Here is a 20291-nt window from a genome sequence, read left to right on the forward strand (position 1 = left end):
GACTTCGAGTAGGCGTACTTTCATTTCAGCTGCGTCTCAGTGCAGATGCATGAACATTCAACGAAACGAGTTCTTTACAGAGCAAAAGAAACATGCAAAACATGCACTCGACTCGTACGTACCGCGCGGAGCAGTTTGCTCATTTTGGGACCGAGTGAACGAGGTTAGAAAAAGACGTTTTCCAAAAAACAAAAAAAAAAAAAAAAAACGGATTCGGGCTCCCTCGCTTCCAAAACAATCCAGTGGAAATGACAGTGGATGGCGTTTTTAGCCCAAAACGACAGAATTCTCTATGTTATTAACCATCGTGCCTCCTTGCAGATCGTCTCCATCCTCTCTCTGCGTCGTCGGTGCGGTTCAGTGCAATGGCTGCGCGCGTGCATACGGTGGTCTGCGGACGGACTCCCACGACGTCAATCAAACAAGTTCACCTACGCTTCGCTCGCGAGTGCGAGGATTGGTTATGAAGTTGCATTATGTCTCAAATCATAAATTATGCTCTCCGCCACATTATTCATGTCATAGCGCCTCCTGCTCGCGCATGTGTTTACAGGCCACGTGAGTTTGCCGCGAGCTCATTGAGGGTCTCGGGCACCTTCATAACACAGTTTTAAGCAGAATCTAGAAGCTGCGTTTCTGTGGACTAATACGCAGATGTTATGCGGGTATTCGATTTTTAGGCGTTCTTTTTAAAGCACAAACTGTCATTTGGCGGTAAAGCCAGGTGGAAGGCGATTAAGTAACATTGTTAATTCCTGCATTAGTCAACCGTGGCGTTTAACAGTTCACTAAATGAAAAAAAAAAAACTTGGATGCAGGCATAAATGGCAAGTTAGTTAGTGGGAAATGTCTAAGGAATAGCTATTAGCACTTCGAAGTCGGACGCAAAAGACATTTCATACGTCAAAACCATTTATAACAACATTTCAGTAACCACAAAAGGCAGATTGGGTAGACAGAGAGTGAGTTTAAACTGTAGTAAATAACAGCAATGGCGGGGTTGTGGGTTTGATTCCCAGGGAATGCATAAATGGATGAAATGCATATCAAACGTTTTGGCTAAACGTTCGCCGAATGCTGCGTAAATGTGAGAGAGGCTTGCCAATCAGCTGTTGTGTCCTGGTTTGAAATCCAACACTGCTCAACTAGTATTTGTCATTTCGCTTGCCCTATTTGCGTGTGAAAATAAGACATTTTGAGCAGTGAGAACACTTTAACACTCTGATATTCATTATACTGTACTCAGCCATCATTACCATGGCAACTATAGATCATGCACAAAATACACCAGTGAGCTAAATTCACTTTCCTTTTCAGAGAGCAACAGTAATGTATTTCTTTTCCATCACAAATAACGCAATACGCTGAATACAGTGTTTTATAGTTTAAACTGAGCTATTGGAAGTTGTTTTGCATAACATAAAGTGAAAGTGAGGATCTACAAATATCTATTCTCTTCCAGATTATGAAATGGAAGTTCAGTGTTATGTGATATTATGCAATGCCTTAGACATGTCATTAACAGCATTTGTTTGATAAAAATGATGCCACAAGCTTGTATTCATTCAGATACAGACTACTTAAATAAATAGCAAAACTCGCACACAATGAGCACAATGACTAAAACGTAAGGGAAGCTGCCAGTTTTTTCACAAAACCAAGTATTTTATTTCAAGCAATTGTTGGATTGTATCTACAGGGCAAAAGCAATTATCTTATATTTGAGAGTTTGAATGGCGTTCGTCGAATAATTAGACTTCAGTTACATTCACTTTCTCCATATTACAGTAAGCGTCAGCTGAGAAAAATACACATGGAACACTGATGTGTGGAGTATGTACTGTACAGCAATTGTTAGGAGGTTATCTGACTTAAGAGGATTCTGCTTTATTTTACAGTTGCTTAGCAACAGCCTGATCTCTGAGAAGTGCAGTGCAGAAGGAATGAATCTAAAAACTCTTAAAAAATGTTCACGCTCATTCTGTGTTTTGTCCTTGACTTTAGACCAGCTCAAATTTTATATTGCATGGGCAATGCATGTTGTTGTTAATGTCAAATGCAGTACATTGGTCCCATCACTGTATGGTTGTTATGAGCATGCACGTAATAAACCGGTCGTTTTCTGTACTCTAATTTGCATTTCTCCTTGTTATGGATGTTAGAGGTAAATATAAATAAAAACATTTATTTAATGCAGTAATTAGCTTTCAAATGAATCGAAATTGACCTGTTTATGAATAATTAAAAAATTAATCTAAATAAAAAAACCCTAAATGTGGTTGTGTTGTTTCTATGGCAGTACAGGCAAAAGACAGCGCGCTTGCACCTGAGCACTGCCAGTGTCTCAACAAATCATCTCTACGGCTTCTACTCCACGTGTGTGTGTGTGTGTGTGTTCTCTATACTGAGATTATTCCCTTTGTAATTTGGACTATTAAATCTTGACTATTTCACCCAAAAATGACAATTTGCTGAAACTTTACTGACCCTCAGGCCATCCAAACTGTATACGAATTTGTTTCTCTTGTAGGAACAGATTTGGAGAATTACAGCATTACATAAGTTGCTCACCAATGCTCCTCTGCAGTGAATGGGTGCCGTCAGAAGGAGAGTTCGGACTGCTGAATGAGTCAGAATGAGACTTCAAACATCACAATAATCACGTCACAATCCAATTCATATTTTGTGAAGTTATGTACTATGCACTCTCAACCATGTAGCTGATGAATTATATAAGGCGTCTAAAAGCCCTTCGCGCAGTAATTAAAGCTGTGATAGCTGAGTGCTTGAAGTGTTTAACATTTCACACTCCATTTTTTCAGTTAATTAAGTGCATTTTTACATTTAAATCTTCAAACATATTTGTTTAGAACTGTTTTGGACTGTTTTCAATTATAATGGCTTTATCTCTTCATATTTCTCTCCTGATTCAGATAATATTACTTTTTTTGGTGTTGAATACAATATAGATTTAAAACTATTGCAAGTAAAACGAACCTATATGCCTTCGGGGGGGTTATCTTGTGTGCTCTGAATCAGATCGATGGGTTTTTGTAAGAAAAAAAAACCTAGTTTTTAAATTCCTGTTATTTTCCATCGGTGAGCAAGGGATATGCTAAATTTCCTTAAATCTCTTCAGATGAAGAATCTCATTTACGTCTCGGATGGCCTGAGGGTGAGTAAATCAGCAAATGCTCATTTTGGGGTGAACTACTCCTTTAATGTGAAATGTAATTAGTGTGAACAGCATGTGATTGAGATGTTTGTTATAGCGTAACTAAAAGTCTGCAGAACATATTTATTAGTATGGACACCATACTGCGAGCATAATAACAGTGTAAAAGGTCTTTAATAAAAGCACTGAATTTAAGGGGCCGATCACATGTGGTGTTTTTTGCGTGCTCAAGTATGAAGGTAAATCAGCAGCAAACCTCGAGAGCTCGCTGTTTTGAATATGAGAACCCGTCATGTTAATATTTGTATTCGTAAGTTGAAATTTACACTCACAGCTTTGATGTGAAAATCTGAATCTTGTTTTTGCACACACAGACGCTAATCAAGACATTTTATTGGTCGATGTCTGACCAGTGAACACCGCCGGGCATGCAGATAGAAACATTTTTATGCAGATGTATCGGTTATTTGTTTTCATTCAAAATCCTTAGCTTTTACAGCTTTTTAAGACGACGCATTTGTGTTTTGCTACTGATACACCTTCATAGTATGAAATAAATTTAGTAGCAAAGTGATTTTTAGAGCTGGAAATCCGTTTATCCTTTGCTAAAACACCCGCGTCTTCAAGGAAAGCGCAGGTCATGCGTGCCTAGCATTTTGAATGGCCCCTAAGTCTTCCACCCATCTTACTTTTGTCTAACTAACTGGTAAATATCACTAAAATCTGTGCATTGGCTGATGTATGCTAAAAACTGGCAGATGCTTATCGGCTTGCAGTGGCATTCAAGATACACTTTTTATGAGATTGCGCATTCCCTGAAAATCACACTCACATCCACTCTCTACTCTCTACTAACTGACTTATTTACTGTGGCATGCACATACAAGCAGTTTCTAATCTTAATTTAATAATACCTTATTGTTCATGTGGCAATTTAGGTAATTTGCAGAACTATTTCTTTTTATGCTAGCATGGGGAGAGCTGATGAGAAAAACTACTGGTTTAGAGATCTCTAATGACCTGTTGCTGAGTGTTTAAATGCTCTTTTGCTTTTCGGCTGTCATTGACAGTGAAACTACTGTAGATAGTCTTGCTTCTTTGTTTTTCATACCCAGGACTGTAAAAAACACCACCAACAACAACAAAAACTAAAGTTCTTGATAATCTAGATCTTAGACCAACTGAGATCTTCCGAGAGAAGCCAAATAAGTCCAAAACAGCTGATCGTTTTAATGAATGCCTCTCATATGCAACATTAATATTCGTGTGCGATATTCATGCCAATTAACCACATATGTCAAATATAATAGGTTTATACTATAATAGCAATCATCCCTAATAATCGTCAAAAAAATAAATACACGTGTGAGTCATATCGGTGCTGTATTAGTAATCTAGTAATCGCTCGCTTCATTCATGTGGCAATTCGGTATGTTTTCATAGTTTTATTTGTTTCATATTCAACAAACAGATGCTGGGCTTTAATTGAGTTTCAATAAAGGTGCTATGAAATTAATTAAAAATGTAAACACTTAATAACCGCCCTTTTATGTTTTTATCTCACTGTGAATTCTGAATTTCTACAACAGCATCTCAGCACACTTTAACAGGTAGGTTGAGCTGCCAATAGACTATATTAGATTTATAATGTAGGCACAACAGAAGGCCTACACAGAGAGAGTGTGTGTTCCCTCTGGCAGGAACAGAGGATTGTCTTACTCCAGGATCGCTTTGCAAGCAGCACAGCTGAATTTTTTTTTTTTTCTCTGCATTGATCCAAATTAGGTATATGTGCCTTAGCAAGCACAAAGCTTTTTGTTTTTGGGTTTTTTTCTTCCCAGGAACGTGGGCAGCTCAGTCTGCATGCCTATCATAATACACTTCTGAGGCATATCTCGATTTCAAAATTAGGCTAGAGTAGGCTACTTCAGAAAGTACTTGTGCAAGTACCATCTGGCGAAGAAGAAAAGAAAAACAAAGTGAATCTAATGTCCGCTGGGAGCCCGTTTTCACAGAGCTATGAAACTATTAGGAACAGGACAAGAGGAGCCAGTGGAAAGCTACCCGTGAGGGCCCTCTCTGGGAGCAATGTCGCGGTGCACCTATTCATTCATTAACTTTAGATTTGTGAAAACATATTCGCTATGTTTGATTTATGCTATTCAAATGAAAGTAATCACAAAAGGAGAATTTCTAAGATGGTTCTAAATGACGTCAAAGTACATCAGATCAGAAAGGATCATATTTTTAACCAAATATATATTTTTTTATTTCAAATATTTCGAACAGACATTAAACAGTGTAAAATAAACGACGCGCGTAGGCCTTTTTCCAATTAACAGTGGAATCTATTTAAATAAACTGGACATTTACTTATTATTGGCAAAACGCTCGAATCAGTGTTTTTTTATTAGTATTAATACAGAATAAAGCATTTTGTAGCATATTAAGCTTTTTAAAAAAGCACCCTTTTAACATTCAAATCAACCCATTACTTATTATTAAATAAAACGTCAACTTTTACACAATTATGCTTTTTGTAGAACGTTTCCTGAACATTTATTTCACAGCAAGGGACGCGATAGCCGTTACCCTTTTAACAACATCCCTATTCATTTCCTTAAGATTAAATGCACTTTCGTGATCGCATGATCTGAAGCCACCGCGTAAAATACTCCCGAACTATTTGTTTCGATAAATCACGTCTAAACACATTTTCTTAAACGTGTTCTTTATTTCCCGAGTGACCAGCAGAGGTCGCCGCTGCTCTCCGGTTCTGTTTGATGAGGCTCGCACAGGTAGATAGAGGCTCTCCCCTCCGGTAAACCTAATCCATACAACCTTCAGCCGTCCAGCATTTCAGCCTTTGTACCTCCTCTCCGATTACTTTTTGTGCTAGGATAAAAAAAAGCTAAAAGGGGAATGTATTTGATTAGGTTCGTACAACAGTTGGAAAACTTAAGATGTGCCCGAGGGAAGAGATGCAAAGCGCGGTGTTGATCCACTTGTTGATTGAGTAAGACTCGCGGTTAGCTGACTAGCTCTACCGGCACACGCACTTAAAACAGGATTGGACGAACGTAACCTTCAGTGTGAACACAGCGAAACCTTTACGACTGGCGTTAATCTGTTATTCGGGTTTACGACTCGAATCCGGGCGGCTGCGTTATCGACGGCCGGTCGGTGAGCGTTTCTTATTATTAATTCAGGAAACACTTGATGTCGAGACAAACTTCAACGAAATCCGTTGGCTAATGCTAACGCGATGGAAGGGGTTAGATAAACCACAAACAAAACTGCACGCTTCGGCACGTCTCGTTTTGTTTCGAGTATTTCAACAAACGTGTGCGTCTGTGAGTTTGTTATTTAAACGTAAACTCCTTTTTGTTGTTAAACAGCGGTCTTAAATGATGGACAGCGCCTCGTCCAGAGGAGAAAACAAGGCAACCCAGTATCAAAGAGACGTTCGTGTGGACTAGCACCAACAGCTGCTTGTAATGTGGAAGACTATACGTCGATTTTTTTAAACACAAAAGACTGCAGTTTAGTTATTTTGGAAGGCAGGTTGTGTATGAAATGGACACGATCAACCAGTACCCTACAGACTCCGGCTTTACTGAAGGAGATCACAGGATCTTGTACAGTTCTGAGAGAGCTGGGAGTTTTGACGAACATCATGGGAATGGTGAGGGATGGAAAGTGGTGGATGTGACCCTTTCTGGGGGAGCACCGTGGGGTTTTACCCTCAGAGGTGGACTGGAGCACAGAGAACCTCTTCTTATCACCAAGGTAAGCTTCACGCTGGACCGAATGACCTCAGGGCTGTTTACATGATTGTTAATGACAAGCGAAAACATAAAATTGCCGATACTAGCTGTTGTAAAGCCATATAAAATATGATATTAACGTTTGCTATACGTGAGTTCACACAGTGATGCTTAGTAAACGTTTTGTGTGGTAACGTTAATCTGCTTTCATTAAGTATAGAATGCTCTTCATATTTTTGTGTTGCTATTATTATTAATCGTTGTCAATACTAAAGCTTTACTAATAGTAATACACTTTTACTACTGAGAGCAGCTGAGAATCTGGATGTCTTCTGCATGTTTCTGGGGTGTCTGTAAGCGTTGGTGGTATAGTGGTTAGCATAGCTGCCTTCCAAGCAGTTGACCCGGGTTCGATTCCCGGCCAACGCAGCGAACCTTTTGCTTTTTGCCTTCGCAAGGAAGTATCGTGCGAACAATGCTGTTTGAGGAGAAAGTACAGATAACAGCAGCAGAATATTTAGGATCTCTTTGTTTGGTCATCAGCTGACGTTTGTTTGTTGACAGCAGGGCTCTAGTTTATGGCACGAGCAATACTTCACAGAAGTACCTTTAGAAAAAGCTCTTTAAGGTAAAGTAGGTAAAGTTTGAATACGTTTTTTAAATGCATGTTTTAATGAAGAAACCAAAAGTGTATACTATTGCATAACCTATGCAAATTGAGTTACATGGGTATCATCTGATTTGCTAATATTTAAAACCCTTGCGGTGGTCTAATCCAGTTTTTTAGGACCAAAAGCTGATGAAATCATGTAATCTTTTATTGTCTTTTTAAGTCATAGAAAGTGTGTGTGAGCAATATACCTTTAATATTCAAAGCACAGAACAGGACAGAATGAGTGCACTTTTCCCACCCTTTCCCACGTTGTACATTGACATAAGAATGTGAGCTGTTCGTCGGTCTTATGACTGAAGACTACAGGCACAAAGTTGCACATTTTAATTATAAATACCTGAAATTATAAATAACTTCAATTTAATTTAAATGAAATATATATTTTATCACACATGTTTTTATCATGTTTATCCATTCACTAAATATCATGTGTACCACCCTAATTTAATAATTCTATAATAGTAATCCATAAGTAAATTCTATAACTTTATTTTATAGACCATTTACCTTTACAGTTGTGTACACTACCATTCAAGTCATTACATTTATTTATAGCTTTCTCCTATGCTTACCAAGGCTGAAGTGATTTGTTTAAAAATAAAATTAAAAAAGCAACATTGTGAAATACCACTCCATTTTGAAACAATTCGTTTTATTTTATATATTTTTTAACATGCAGTTATTTCCAGCAGTCATTATTCCACTCATAGTGCCACATGATCCTTCAGAAATCATTGTAATTTGCAGATCTGGTGCCCAAGAAACATCATTTTAAAAACAGCTGTGTTACTTGATTTTCCCTATTCACTGATAAATAGAAAGTTGGAAAGAATGCCATTTATTAGGCAGAAAAAATGTGTAAAAGCGTTCAATTCTTTAGAGGTTTCTTTTAAAAATGAAAAAAACTTTACTGACCACAAACCTTTAAACAGTACTGAATGTTGTGGTGTTATGATGCATGTAGTTTATCTAATACATTTATAACAGATATCTACATTGTTTGTGGTTTCCTGAAAGAGTGTATATTCCAAATTTTAGAATGTAGCATTACATATGAGTATTTTGTAGTTTTCATTTGTAATTTTTAATAGCTAGGCTATGGAAATGGCACTTTGGTCTCTTCTAGTGTAGTTTTCCAGCAACTCATTTTGAACAGTGACCGAAACTTTTTTTGTGTGTGCTTTTGTGGTTACTCATCAACTTTGAAGGACCTTGTAGGTAAATTTGGAAGGTATAGTCATCACTCTTACTTTCAGCACAGGATGGCTAATGTTCTTCATTAAATGCACGTCTTTTCTTTTCTAGACAAGTTTAGCTCTCCAATACTAAATGAGGTGGAGTGTGACCCTCTCTAAAACTCTGGTGGCTAGCCCTAATAAGTACACTGTAGTTTTGAGGCGCATGTGACTTTCAGAAGTAAATTCCTGCCATTGCTGAGGTCTTTAAGGAGCTAAAATGTTAAGTTAGGTGTTTAATTTGGTACAACACGGCTTCTCAGAGGACGGTTTAAAGGCTGAGTGCGGATTTTCGCATCTTTGGACGTGTGTTCACAATTTCTGTGAGTCCTGCGGACCCCGTCACACTTCAGGAAGTGGTAAGAGTGGTTAATAAGTTTTTTAACCCCCTCGTTGTTGCTCTTAAAGTCAGTTGTTGTTCCTACTGAATCATATGATGGCAAATCCTGCTGTAAAATAACCTTTGCACCTGTTTTTTTGAGATTTAGGCTTAATTGTGCCTTTGTTTTCATCAAGTTCTTTACCTTGATTCATAACTGACTAGGTAAAGTGTGTTCACTAATTTTCCAATGCTTTGTTCTTGTCATAATTTGTGTTCTTATACGTTTGTGTTTTCACAAATGCTTCACCTCTTGATACTTGAACCTGGAGTACAGAATAGATAGATTTCGATTTTACAGAATGATTATTCAGTTCTCGTGGGAAAATTCAGTAATGCACCCAGCAAGTATGTTACCGTACGTTCCTTGCTCAAGGGTGCAGAGCTGTCATTACTTTCTCATGAGCCCTAAGATTTAGGGTTCATTAACAGCCCAAGCCTTAAACGCTGCTCCATCACTTTATCGGAGGTGTGTGAACGAATGATGAACGATACCTATAACGTATAAAGATGTTAAGGACCGAAACCGGAAACTCCTTATTTGGAAAAACACTGTACCTCTATAAATTTATTCTGTTGTTTTAAAAGGTTTCCGCAGCTTGAGTGTAGTCGACTCTCTTCATATTGCAACATTAGTTTCGAATCCAGTTTGTTATTTTTGGCAGATTGGTGTTTTTGTCCCAACCTGCTGTTCTAGTACAAGCGCCATAGACAAAACAATTGAATGACCTTTATCAAGTGTGACCAAAAGTCTGCCGGTTGGGAGTAGAACACCTATGTTCAGCCATGTTTTTCTTAAATATTAGATCATCTTTGAAAACATAGGCTGGTTCACATACTTATACTATGTGGTAGAGGTGATACTCCCACTCTTGATGAAAGAGTACATACTTTTGAGCATGTAGTAAGGCACCACATTATATGGTTATACAATCCAAGAAACTGTACTGTCTGTGTTATCACTGAGTTCATATATTGCTTTCTTATACTTCTTTAACTTGCTTTCCTTACAGCGCAAGGGGTTGTGGGATATATATTATACGTTAAAAAAGTTAATTAAAAAAACTTTTGTTTTACTGTTTTCAGTGTTCTTTAGCCGTCCTAAATAGTATGCAAGAAATGTGAATTAAGATTTTTAAAATCTGTTCAACAGTTATTTCTTGTACTGGTCTTTGTGAAAGTACACATTTCTTTATGGTGTTTTGGATTCCATCCAAACCTCAAGGCATACATCAAGTGACAGACATACTGTAATGAGGAGAAAATAGTTTGATGACAAGTGTTGTTCAGAAAGAAGTTCAAAAGGTCTGTTTTGTAAAGTGACTGTACAATTACGGAAAACTACCTCAGCTGTGAGTAAAAGGTTAAATTTAAGGCGTTTTGTAGGTTTGCAGGTAATTAGCAGTTTATTTATTGATTTTCCTAGCTCGCTCTGTTTCTCAGTGGATTGTTTCACTACATTTCTCTGAGATTCCTGAGGCAAACTGGCAGTGCCAGGAACAGCACAGGAATGTCGAAGCTTTGCTTGATTATCCAAATGTACTGAATTATCTTCGACAGCCTGAAGCCAGTTGGACTTGCATGATACAGCATCTGGGATAAATTTAGATTGGATTAAAGGAACCTGGGCAAGTTCACTTTGCCTTTGACGTCTCATAAGTGAAGGATGAAAACCTTCTGACACGAAGAGAGGACTTTGTAACATGTTTTGTGACGGGCTATCTGTGTGAATTTCAGTAACATTTGGGAATAGGCATGTCACGCATCCTTGTTGTCCATTGCTCTTCTAATTTTCTTTGCTGTATTTATTTAATCAAAGATATGGTTCAAACAGTGACATTATTTTTTCTGCTTGAATATATTACGAAGTGTAATTTTATTCTTATATTACCAAAGCTGAAGTTTCGGCAGCCTTTACTCCAGTCTTCGGTGTTACATGATACTTCAGAAATCATTCTAATATGCATTAGAAATCATTCTAAGATTTTATATATATAAGAAATCATTCTAATCTATAATATTGGAATCAATGTTGAAAACGCATGTGCTGTTTTTGCTTAATATTACAATGCAACATTTCATGTCTTTACTGTCACTTTTGATCAGTTTAATTTACTGGATAGATTAGAAGATAAAAGATTTAAAAGCTAGATTTTATTTTTTGTGTATCTGTCGTCTGAAGATGAATGCTAGGAAGTTGTGGTTGGTTGCTGTTTTGTCGCTATGCAGTTTCGAGTTTTCTGAGCCATTCGTTTTTACCTTATTCGTACATATGTTAGGTGAATGAGGGCTGAAGTAAGAGGCTTTATTTATTTCTACAGAAAAATGGAACAAATTAAAATTCCCTTCATTCTTCTCATGCCGTTTATTTTGCCAAAGGTCTTCATCGCATTTATTTTAAATCCTCTGTTTCAATAAACTCCTAATAATCCCGTTTTACACTGCATGCATATAGTGTAGCCTTTCACACGCTGCCTGTGTTTGTTTTTCATTCGAAGCATTCTTTCAACACTCAGAGACCCTAAAAGGGCAGCCCTTTAATGAGCACTCATAAACCTATTTGTCGACAACCAAATTCATCAGTCGACTGTCATGCCCCGACCCGTTAAAGAGCAAATCTGGTGCGGACAACCCTTCACCCACATACGGAAAACAATCAGAGAAAAGTCTGTTAATGATAGTCTTTCTTTTATGTTAATAACTTCACTCGAGGAGTGGCAGGAACCAGTCATTCATTAGCGTTTGTTTCAGAAGAGCTTGACTTTTAACTCTACAGTACATGCCTGTTCATGCTCTGAGTTCGTAAAATGTCAGGAAAGAGTATTTAACCTCACTTTGCTTGTTTTGAAGCATTTCGAGACCTTTGCTCTTATCTTTTCGGAGCACTTGCTCAATGCAAACGCACACATGCGCACATATCATGAATCTATTGTTCAGACTGCACCAAACTGCCGAAGGCTGCTGCGAAAATAATGGTGTTTGTTTAAAGAAACACACCGCTTTGTGTACACTGTCCTTGGATATGGGAGACAACAACCATTTATGGTCTGAAGAGAAGATAGTACAACAGTCATGCCACATTTTATAAGCAGCTGTAGATCAGGAAATACTTCTCTCTTCTTTTTTTGTGGGCATTTAAGAATTCGTGAAGCCTTGAAATAAGCATTTGATTCAAAATATTTGTACATATTAAAATTTTAATAAACTGAATAAAAACAGTACAGTTTAAAACTATTGACAGCAAGGTATTGATTGTAACCTATATATATATATATATATATATATATATATATATATATATATATATATATATATAACTGCATCTTCTCTGATTGGTGGATGCCTCGACAACAATAATGAGTAGTATAGTTCTTTACAGAATTCAAATGTAAAAAAATCACATTGTTATATTATCTGACTTGATAAGGTTATAGATTATAGAGATTGTCTAAAAAAAACTAACAAAAATCTAAAATCAATGTAGGCATATTATATGTGCATTACAAAAGATTCATATTCATCTTGATATTTGCCAAAGATTACATTGATAATTTAATGTGATGGCAAATGTAGTCCTGGTTTAAGGTATAATTAGAATTATATCCAATATCTCACAGTATATTCAATATAAACAATACAAATAAATAGAGAAATATAGTATATAGGATTTTTTTTTATATGTATGAATCTCTTGATATTTTGATATAAAAAATGCTCTTTGGGAGCTTATAGGAGGCTTTCAATATATGGATGGTGATTGAAGCAAACGTCTTTGGAAATCCTGTCTTTAGCCTTTATTTTGTTGCCTGGAGGGGCAGGAATTTAGATGCATTCCTGATGCTAAGCCACGAGGAGCTCACGCTCTTTTGTTTGCGCTGGGATACAATGTTCATTCAAAAAAGCTTAATCTGTTCAGTTCAATACTTCTGTTGCAGCTGAAGTCGACTCAGATTCTATAGTGTACGATCATGTTCAGCTGAAACAACAAAAAAGCCCTTAGTCATATTATTGTTCTGTGCAGGCATAGTCCTGTTATAGCTCTCGCTGTGTATTATATATATACTCTCATTGTCAAGATTTGACAATGGCACCATTGTGAAGAGGTGATATCTCTTGGAAGAACATTTGTACTTTGAGTAGTGTGTGTGTGTGTGTGTGTGTGTGTGTGTAATGCAGCAGGATAGGCTGTAAAGTAGCTCTAAAGCTCAGTGCTCTGTCAGCGTAGAACACAGGACACCAGTCAGCAGAACTCCCACATTCTTCTCTGCCACATCCTTCCCTCACCTCACCCCACGCTCCAGACCCCACGCCGAGACAGCGAGGTCATGAAACTTATTTCAAGCTTTTGAAAAATTCCTTGGAAATACCACCTGGTTGACGGAGCTGCAATATTAGCACATAAAACAGTGAACCGTGCAGCCATTACCCCATAAAGCTGATACCAAGATTAAGTTACATGTTGGAAAATGCCATGATATTGCTTTGACCAACGCACTTGCATAAATACCATAGAGTACATTTTTTTGGTAGGAAAATATTGGGAAAACTATAAGCCACGATAATCGATAATTTCTATATCAGTGCAGATTAAATAGATGGTTATGAAAACGTTTGTGTCTTTGTGAAGAAACTTGGCCCACCCTTGCTCTCCACTCGTGATCAGTCAAATCGGACTGCAGCAAAGACTCGTTCACACTTGTGTTTCCCACTAAAATGGGCTACTTTAAAACGTCTGCCGTGGGTAGATTTTTTTTTAATGTCTTTATTTTTTTCCCCCGTGGGTTAAAACCTTGAAATGTTGAATATAAATGACATTTCTCTGAAATGAAATATTATGCATTCTACCATTAAACTGGTAGGAAGCCTTTGAGTGTTTATGACAGTAATCATAAAATTTGTATTGTAAGTATGGAAATTTGTTCTGCTTTTCACTGGCCATTGGGCTAGTTTTCGTCACCTGGCAGTACCCCCTCAAAGTCATAACCCGACCCTCCCTTCATCTATCTGGAGCCGGGCCTGGCGTGGATGCGTTTTGAGGTCACGTGTGCATGATACAGACAAGGAAAAATCTGTCTTATTTCACTCTCACCTCTGCTTTCGCCTCACATTCCCATTAAATGACACCCTCATCCCAATGCCCCGACAGTGGGGGTCTGATACCTCTCCAGTGAACATTTTCATTGTTCTAAGTCATTTATTCTCTCAGTATGGTGTGGAATGCCAGAGGGGGGCACCCACAGGCGTGCCTGTTTAACATTAACGTTTGAGCTTATTCTAGTGCTTCTTATTTCGGCATGCTTAAAGTTTTCCTTTTTTTAATAAACTCTGAGGGGGGCTCTTAAATCCGGATGTCACAGAGTCCTGCCGCTGTTAAAATAATAAATGCAGGGAAGACCACATGCAACAAAGGAATAACTAAAATAGCCACATTTGTGCATTCCTGAACATGCACGTATGCTCGGTGAGATGGTTTATTACAGGGTCGACTGGTGCTTGAATCTAACCACAGCTGGTGATTTAAAAAAAAAAAAAAAAAAAAAAAAAAAAAAAAAAAAAAAGAAGAATCATTAAAGGTTTGTCGTCCATTTGAGCTAAAAGTTGACCTTCTAAAAATGATACGTTACTAATAGCATAGTATTATGATAAAACTACATTCCTGTATGAATATCATACCTCCAGAGAGGATCATGTTTGATGAGTAGACATACCTGGAAAGTAAATAATGATCAGCCGTGATCAACTTTTTGGGGTAAAGGCTCAAATAGCAGATAACTGGCTTACTGGAAGATAGAGAAGCATTACATATCATATCAGGAATTTACTTTAGTTTAGACCAAACCCCCTATTTGGCTGCATGTTTCCTAAAATCTACAGTTTATGATAGAATCTTTATGATTAACTCACTTGGAGGTAAAGTGCTGATGTGGAAAGCTCATGCCCCTTGTGCTGACTTAGAAAGGCCAACATGCCTCTCTCATTTGATCATTTAAGGAAAGAACACAACAAATAATGTATTTGGCATTAGACAGTTTGCAGTTACACGTGGTAAAATCAGTTCTGTTTCATACAGTATGTGTAAACTGCTTGCCACAGTTATGTCTAGGAGAGGTGTGTGGTGTTGTTTTAATGATGTGTGAGATGTCAAAATCAAACAAAACACACCTTGAGAGTCCACACATTGACTGCAGAATGAAATTTGAATGCCAGCGAAAGTAGTTTCAAAAATAAGGAGCAGCGCTTTTGCAACACAAAGCTGTGTTTCGTTACTGAATGAATGTGCACTTTTGAACAAATCATTTTTGAATCAGTGAATGATTTAGTTACCCATTAATTAAGGATGTCCAGATCAGGTCAGCACAAAAACATGCACATTTTTTTCAAAGTATACCAGTCATAAAGAATATTAAGGTTTTTTTTTTTGGTCAATATAGCACATTGTGTCTAGAGAAAAGAATAAACAAAAATTGGATCTTTATCTCTGCTCATTGTCTATTGTGGCATTGTGCCGTAATACTGAATAAAATAAGCATTGTTGCATGGTTGTGTTTTGCATGATCTTTCATATACTCTATATTTGCATATTAATGCATGTAGTACTTAAAACAGGATGCTTCATTCATTATTAACTCCATAATGGATGTATTATAGTTTTTAATGAAAAACAAATGTGACTATTCACAACTGAAAACTATTCCGATTTTAAACCACACTATAAACAACTTAACTGCATTAAGTTGGATATACTTAACCAGATTTTTACGAACTAAGCGTAATCCCACTGCATTGCCTGACAGTGGCTTGGTCATTTACAAAAGATGAATGCTTGTCCAAATATTGTTTTAGTTTGTTCAATTTCAATCTCTCGACAAACAGAGAGCTATTAGTAAAGGTCTGTTCATCTGTGGGTGATGTATGGTTGTGAAAACTGACTGTATTGTGTCTGTGTGAAAGGTGGAAGAGGGCAGCAAGGCCGCAATCGCGAGACTGCAGGTTGGAGATGAGCTCATCAACGTCAACAACATTTCTCTCAGCGGCTACAGACAAGAAGCCATCTGCCTAATCAAGGGCTCCCACAAGACCCTCAGCCTGGTGGTGAAAAGGTAATTTTATATTCAACCTACAATCATTTTTTTTGGGCTGGTTTACACCTGAGCTTAAAGGTCCTTGCACACCGAGTCCGAAATTCTTGTATGCATTTTTTCATCATCCTTTCCTATCAAAATGCATGTTACGGATGCAAAAATGCAGGCGGTATGTAAATGTGACTGTCACAACACGAGGCAGTGTGCAATGGCCTTAAGACCTGTCTATGGAATATGATCATAAGTAGTCAAGCTACTTTCCAGTGCATCACATATATAGGTTTTGAGGGGAAGTTCCCTGATTTTGCGATATCATCACGCATCATTTCCTGCATCAGCATGTTATTAGGAAGAAAGTTGACAGACTGTTGCTTCCAAAGTTTAATTTCACGGCAGATAGGATATTTTGAGCAGAATGCTTAGCTATTTTTGCGAAGCCCCTATTCTAACTAAACATTTTAAAGGGATACTCCACCCCAAAATGAAAATGTAGCCCTTAATCAAAATCAAACTTATGTCGTTTTAAACAAGTAAAAGCTTTTTTTGTCTTTGGAAAGATATTTAAGATATTTGTGATGAAAGCCGAGAGGCTTGTGACAGTCTAAAAAAGTATGAAAGACATCCTCTGAATACAGTACCCGTCGCATTATGAAGTATCAAGAATACTTTTTGTACGAAAAAGTAAACGCAACAAAAACAATTGCCTTTCATACTTTTCTAGCTTTTAACAGTGTAATTAACTTGGCAGTCAATAGGACAGTTACAAACCTCCTGGTTTTCGCTCAGAATCTTCATTTGTGTTCTGAGGACAAAGCATTTACTCGTTGGTTTTGATTGACTACATTTTCGTTTTGAGGTGGAGTAACCCTTTAAAGCCATTTGGCAAGGTTTATAATCATTGTTTTAGCTCAACGACTGATTGGCAGATGATTGAGGTGGGGAAGCATCTACACCACAGTTGTGATGCGTTTAAGGAAAGAAGGAAAGAAAACAGCATTCAGTGCTGCCCACTTGTGATCAGGTTGTCAGAAACAGATGTTAATGTCAGGTGAAAACAGGGTCTTTAACATTTCCCCCTCTCAGGGGTAAGATATATGCAGTTGCTTACTGTTGTTGTTTTTGTTTCATATATTCATCAATATTGTATCGGCCTGTTAGGTAGAAATGCCAATGAATAAATGTACGTCATATGTGGGAAGTCAGTGAGTTTTGCCACCGGGGATTGGTGTTGTTTGCATCACTAGTTTATCTGACGCTGAGGGAGCCGTTGAATGCTTGACAGGCCAGTTCTGCCAGATCTCTTTTTTTCTAACAACTGACAAGTACACACCATGAGATAGAGGAATAGAAAGCTAAAATAAGACCGAATCGGTTTCAATTTTGTTTTTCATTTCAGCTATAGGCTGGAGGTATTATTTGGGAGGAAGGGAAAACAAAATGTGTATATATATATATATATATATATATATATATACTCTGTTAGTGGATATTCTTACCTATTTTACATGGAATTTGTATGTTCTCATAAAACATTCAGTTGCTAATAAATCAGTTTCTAAATACGGAAAATTGCACACTCTTTGGGAAGTGAAAGTAAAGGGATTCAGGCATGTTTGTAGTTCGTGAACATCAGATGTTAGCGCCAGTGACATGGAGTTTATTATTGTTTTTTCTGAAGCGTCAAATAATGCATCTTCTGAACTAGTCTAACCATGCCGTTTCCACAGAAGTAGTCAAAAGCTAACATTAAAGTGAACGGGCCACTGTTTTTTCGCAAACAACCCTCTCTGAAGTTTCTATCTGATGCTGTAGATTTGCATGCGGGCTGGAAGTGATGTTCTCAGCCAGTGGACACGCGAGAACAGAGCATGTGTCACGATGCAAATGAAGTCATTCGGTCCTGAATCACGTGGTCTAATTGTCATCGGCTTTTCTCACGACTTCTGTTCTTTTTCAAACCCCAAACACAAAGGTGAGGTTTTCTCACCTTGAAAACGGTGCATGCGTACGTCACAGCAACAAATGAATGGATGTTGAACAGTTTCAGGTTTTTTAGTTAGATCTTGTCTATTTAGAAAAATGTTTATGAAACGCATTTCTGTTAAATATTCTCATTGCGGTTTAACAGGAGCAGGCTGGTCGCTCCACGTCTTTGTGTGCCAAACACTGCCCTCTTTGTCTCAGCTTGGCCTATCTGGGAAAACAAAGTGCTTTTGGTTGCATTACAGCATAACTGTTAAACAAACAGTGTCATCCAGAGAGAAAAACTGCCTGTGTTTATCTATTGGACAGAGCCATTACTGCGGGTGATAGCAAGTGACTCGAATTCAATGTTAAGTTGATTTAAAAATCCGTTGACGATTCACTGCAGTTCAGTTTTTATGCATGGGTATTTGGCAGAGTTACGAATTCAAAGTTTGGATCGAATCAAACCCACGTCTTGTCAGCAATCATTGGTATTTGGCTTTGACGTGCGTTTTTTACTGGAGGAATATTTCTCGTAATGCGAAATGAAATGGGGGGTTGTGTAATGTGAATTTAAAAACCAAGGACTGAGTCACGGTTTCGTCTCTCCAGCAGTGAAGAGAATATGCTCCGATTAGGCAATCAGGGATAAGTGGTTGACATTGTTGAACAGACATGTAACTACTCACAGCCTATTTAGTCGAACTAATGCATTCCAGTAATAACAAAAGAATTTAGGAATGTTTTGCGACACGATGATGGATTTTTAAAGCAAGAGAACCTTATCCCTCAAAGTGAAAAAAAAAAAAATATAGTGTGAATATGTTTTCCTGTGCCTATAGCGGATCAGTTCATTGGAAAGCGAGTCAGAATTAGCACACAGAGAGCAGATAACAAATCACTGCTGGACCTCAGTGGAAGGTGGGGCATGCGTGGGCTGTCTGCAGACTCGTGAGTTCAACAAGAGGTGTGAACCTCACTCAAAACGGCTTTCAATGGCTGTCTTTATGGATAGGTCTTTCGTAGGTTTGGGGTCAGAGAACCAAGTAAATACGATTATTTCAAACTTGAAATAATCCAAAAAACCTGAAAAAATTAATAATTGGTTTCCACAAAAAAATTATTTTTTGGATCAAAATGCAGTAAAACACAGATTTTTACAAGACAAGATTTGGTGTTTAACAGACAACTCCGTTGATGGGTTTTGAATATTATATAAAATGCATATTTTCTGTCAGGATCCACGGCCTGAATTTGGATATTAATTAATATTCCTGATGTAGAGAGACTCAATCTAATGTTCATGACATCATTGGAACAATCTAATGAACTTTAATAAATCACCAAATCAGCATATTGAAATGATTATTGATCATATGACATATTTTCAATGATAATACATATTTGATAGGTATTATTGCAATGATAATACCTATTATTATAACTGTTATTTAAAGTTGTAATTTTTTTTTTTGATCGAATTAATGCATTCAGTGAGCAAAAGAAACTTATTTCAAAAACATTTAAAAATCGAGCCTTTCCCTTAAGCATTTGAATGGTAGTGTATATAAAATATCTTCTTTTTTTTTTTTTGACCCAGTGAAAATCAAAAATAGGGCTATTGGGGTCCACTTATGAAAATACGCTTACAATCACAATACTATTTTGTCTTGTTAGTGTTTTCTGTAAATATAAAACATCAAAAAATATATATAAAATCTATAAAATAAACAAATATTTGAATCCCTGATTCGAAAAGTGGTCTTAGGCTTTTGCACCCCACTGTATAACTTCCATATTTACAGTTAACAAATAACGTGCTGTTAATCACTCCACCCTCATGTTGCTTTAAAAACCTGTTGAGGTGTGTGTCGTTGTCATAATTCTTTATAATTGCAAGACAAATTTGTCAGATGTTTTGTCATCTAGAGGCAGATCACTGGGTTGTGACCAAAATGACCCTGAACCCGGCATGCCTCGTGCCTGAATCTGAGCAGTATAATAGAGCTGAGGGT

At 37.3% G+C, this 20291-nt stretch overlaps 1 protein-coding gene and 1 non-coding gene across 9 annotated transcripts in view; both read left to right on the forward strand.

Moving 5' to 3' along the window:
• Positions 1–5994: 5994 nt before the first annotated feature.
• Positions 5995–20291, forward strand: part of shroom2a (shroom family member 2a) — a 36895-nt gene continuing 22598 nt past the window's right edge. For 3 of the 8 annotated variants that reach the window (XM_043242259.1, XM_043242260.1, XM_043242261.1), the window contains exons 1-2: positions 5995–6964; positions 16181–16329. In XM_043242259.1, the coding sequence (XP_043098194.1) occupies positions 6752–6964; positions 16181–16329 (362 nt within the window). In that variant the 5' untranslated portion in view covers positions 5995–6751. Of the gene's footprint in view, positions 6965–8866; positions 9210–16180; positions 16330–20291 lie in introns of those variants that run through there. The other 5 variants (XM_043242256.1, XM_043242257.1, XM_043242258.1 and 2 more) reach the window with 5 other exon arrangements.
• On the forward strand, positions 7300–7371 carry trnag-ucc. Its single transcript has one exon. It is a non-coding gene; the product is annotated as a tRNA-Gly (tRNA).

This window comes from Puntigrus tetrazona, chromosome 6 (genome assembly GCF_018831695.1).
Source record: "Puntigrus tetrazona isolate hp1 chromosome 6, ASM1883169v1, whole genome shotgun sequence".
Lineage (NCBI taxonomy): Eukaryota > Metazoa > Chordata > Actinopteri > Cypriniformes > Cyprinidae > Puntigrus > Puntigrus tetrazona.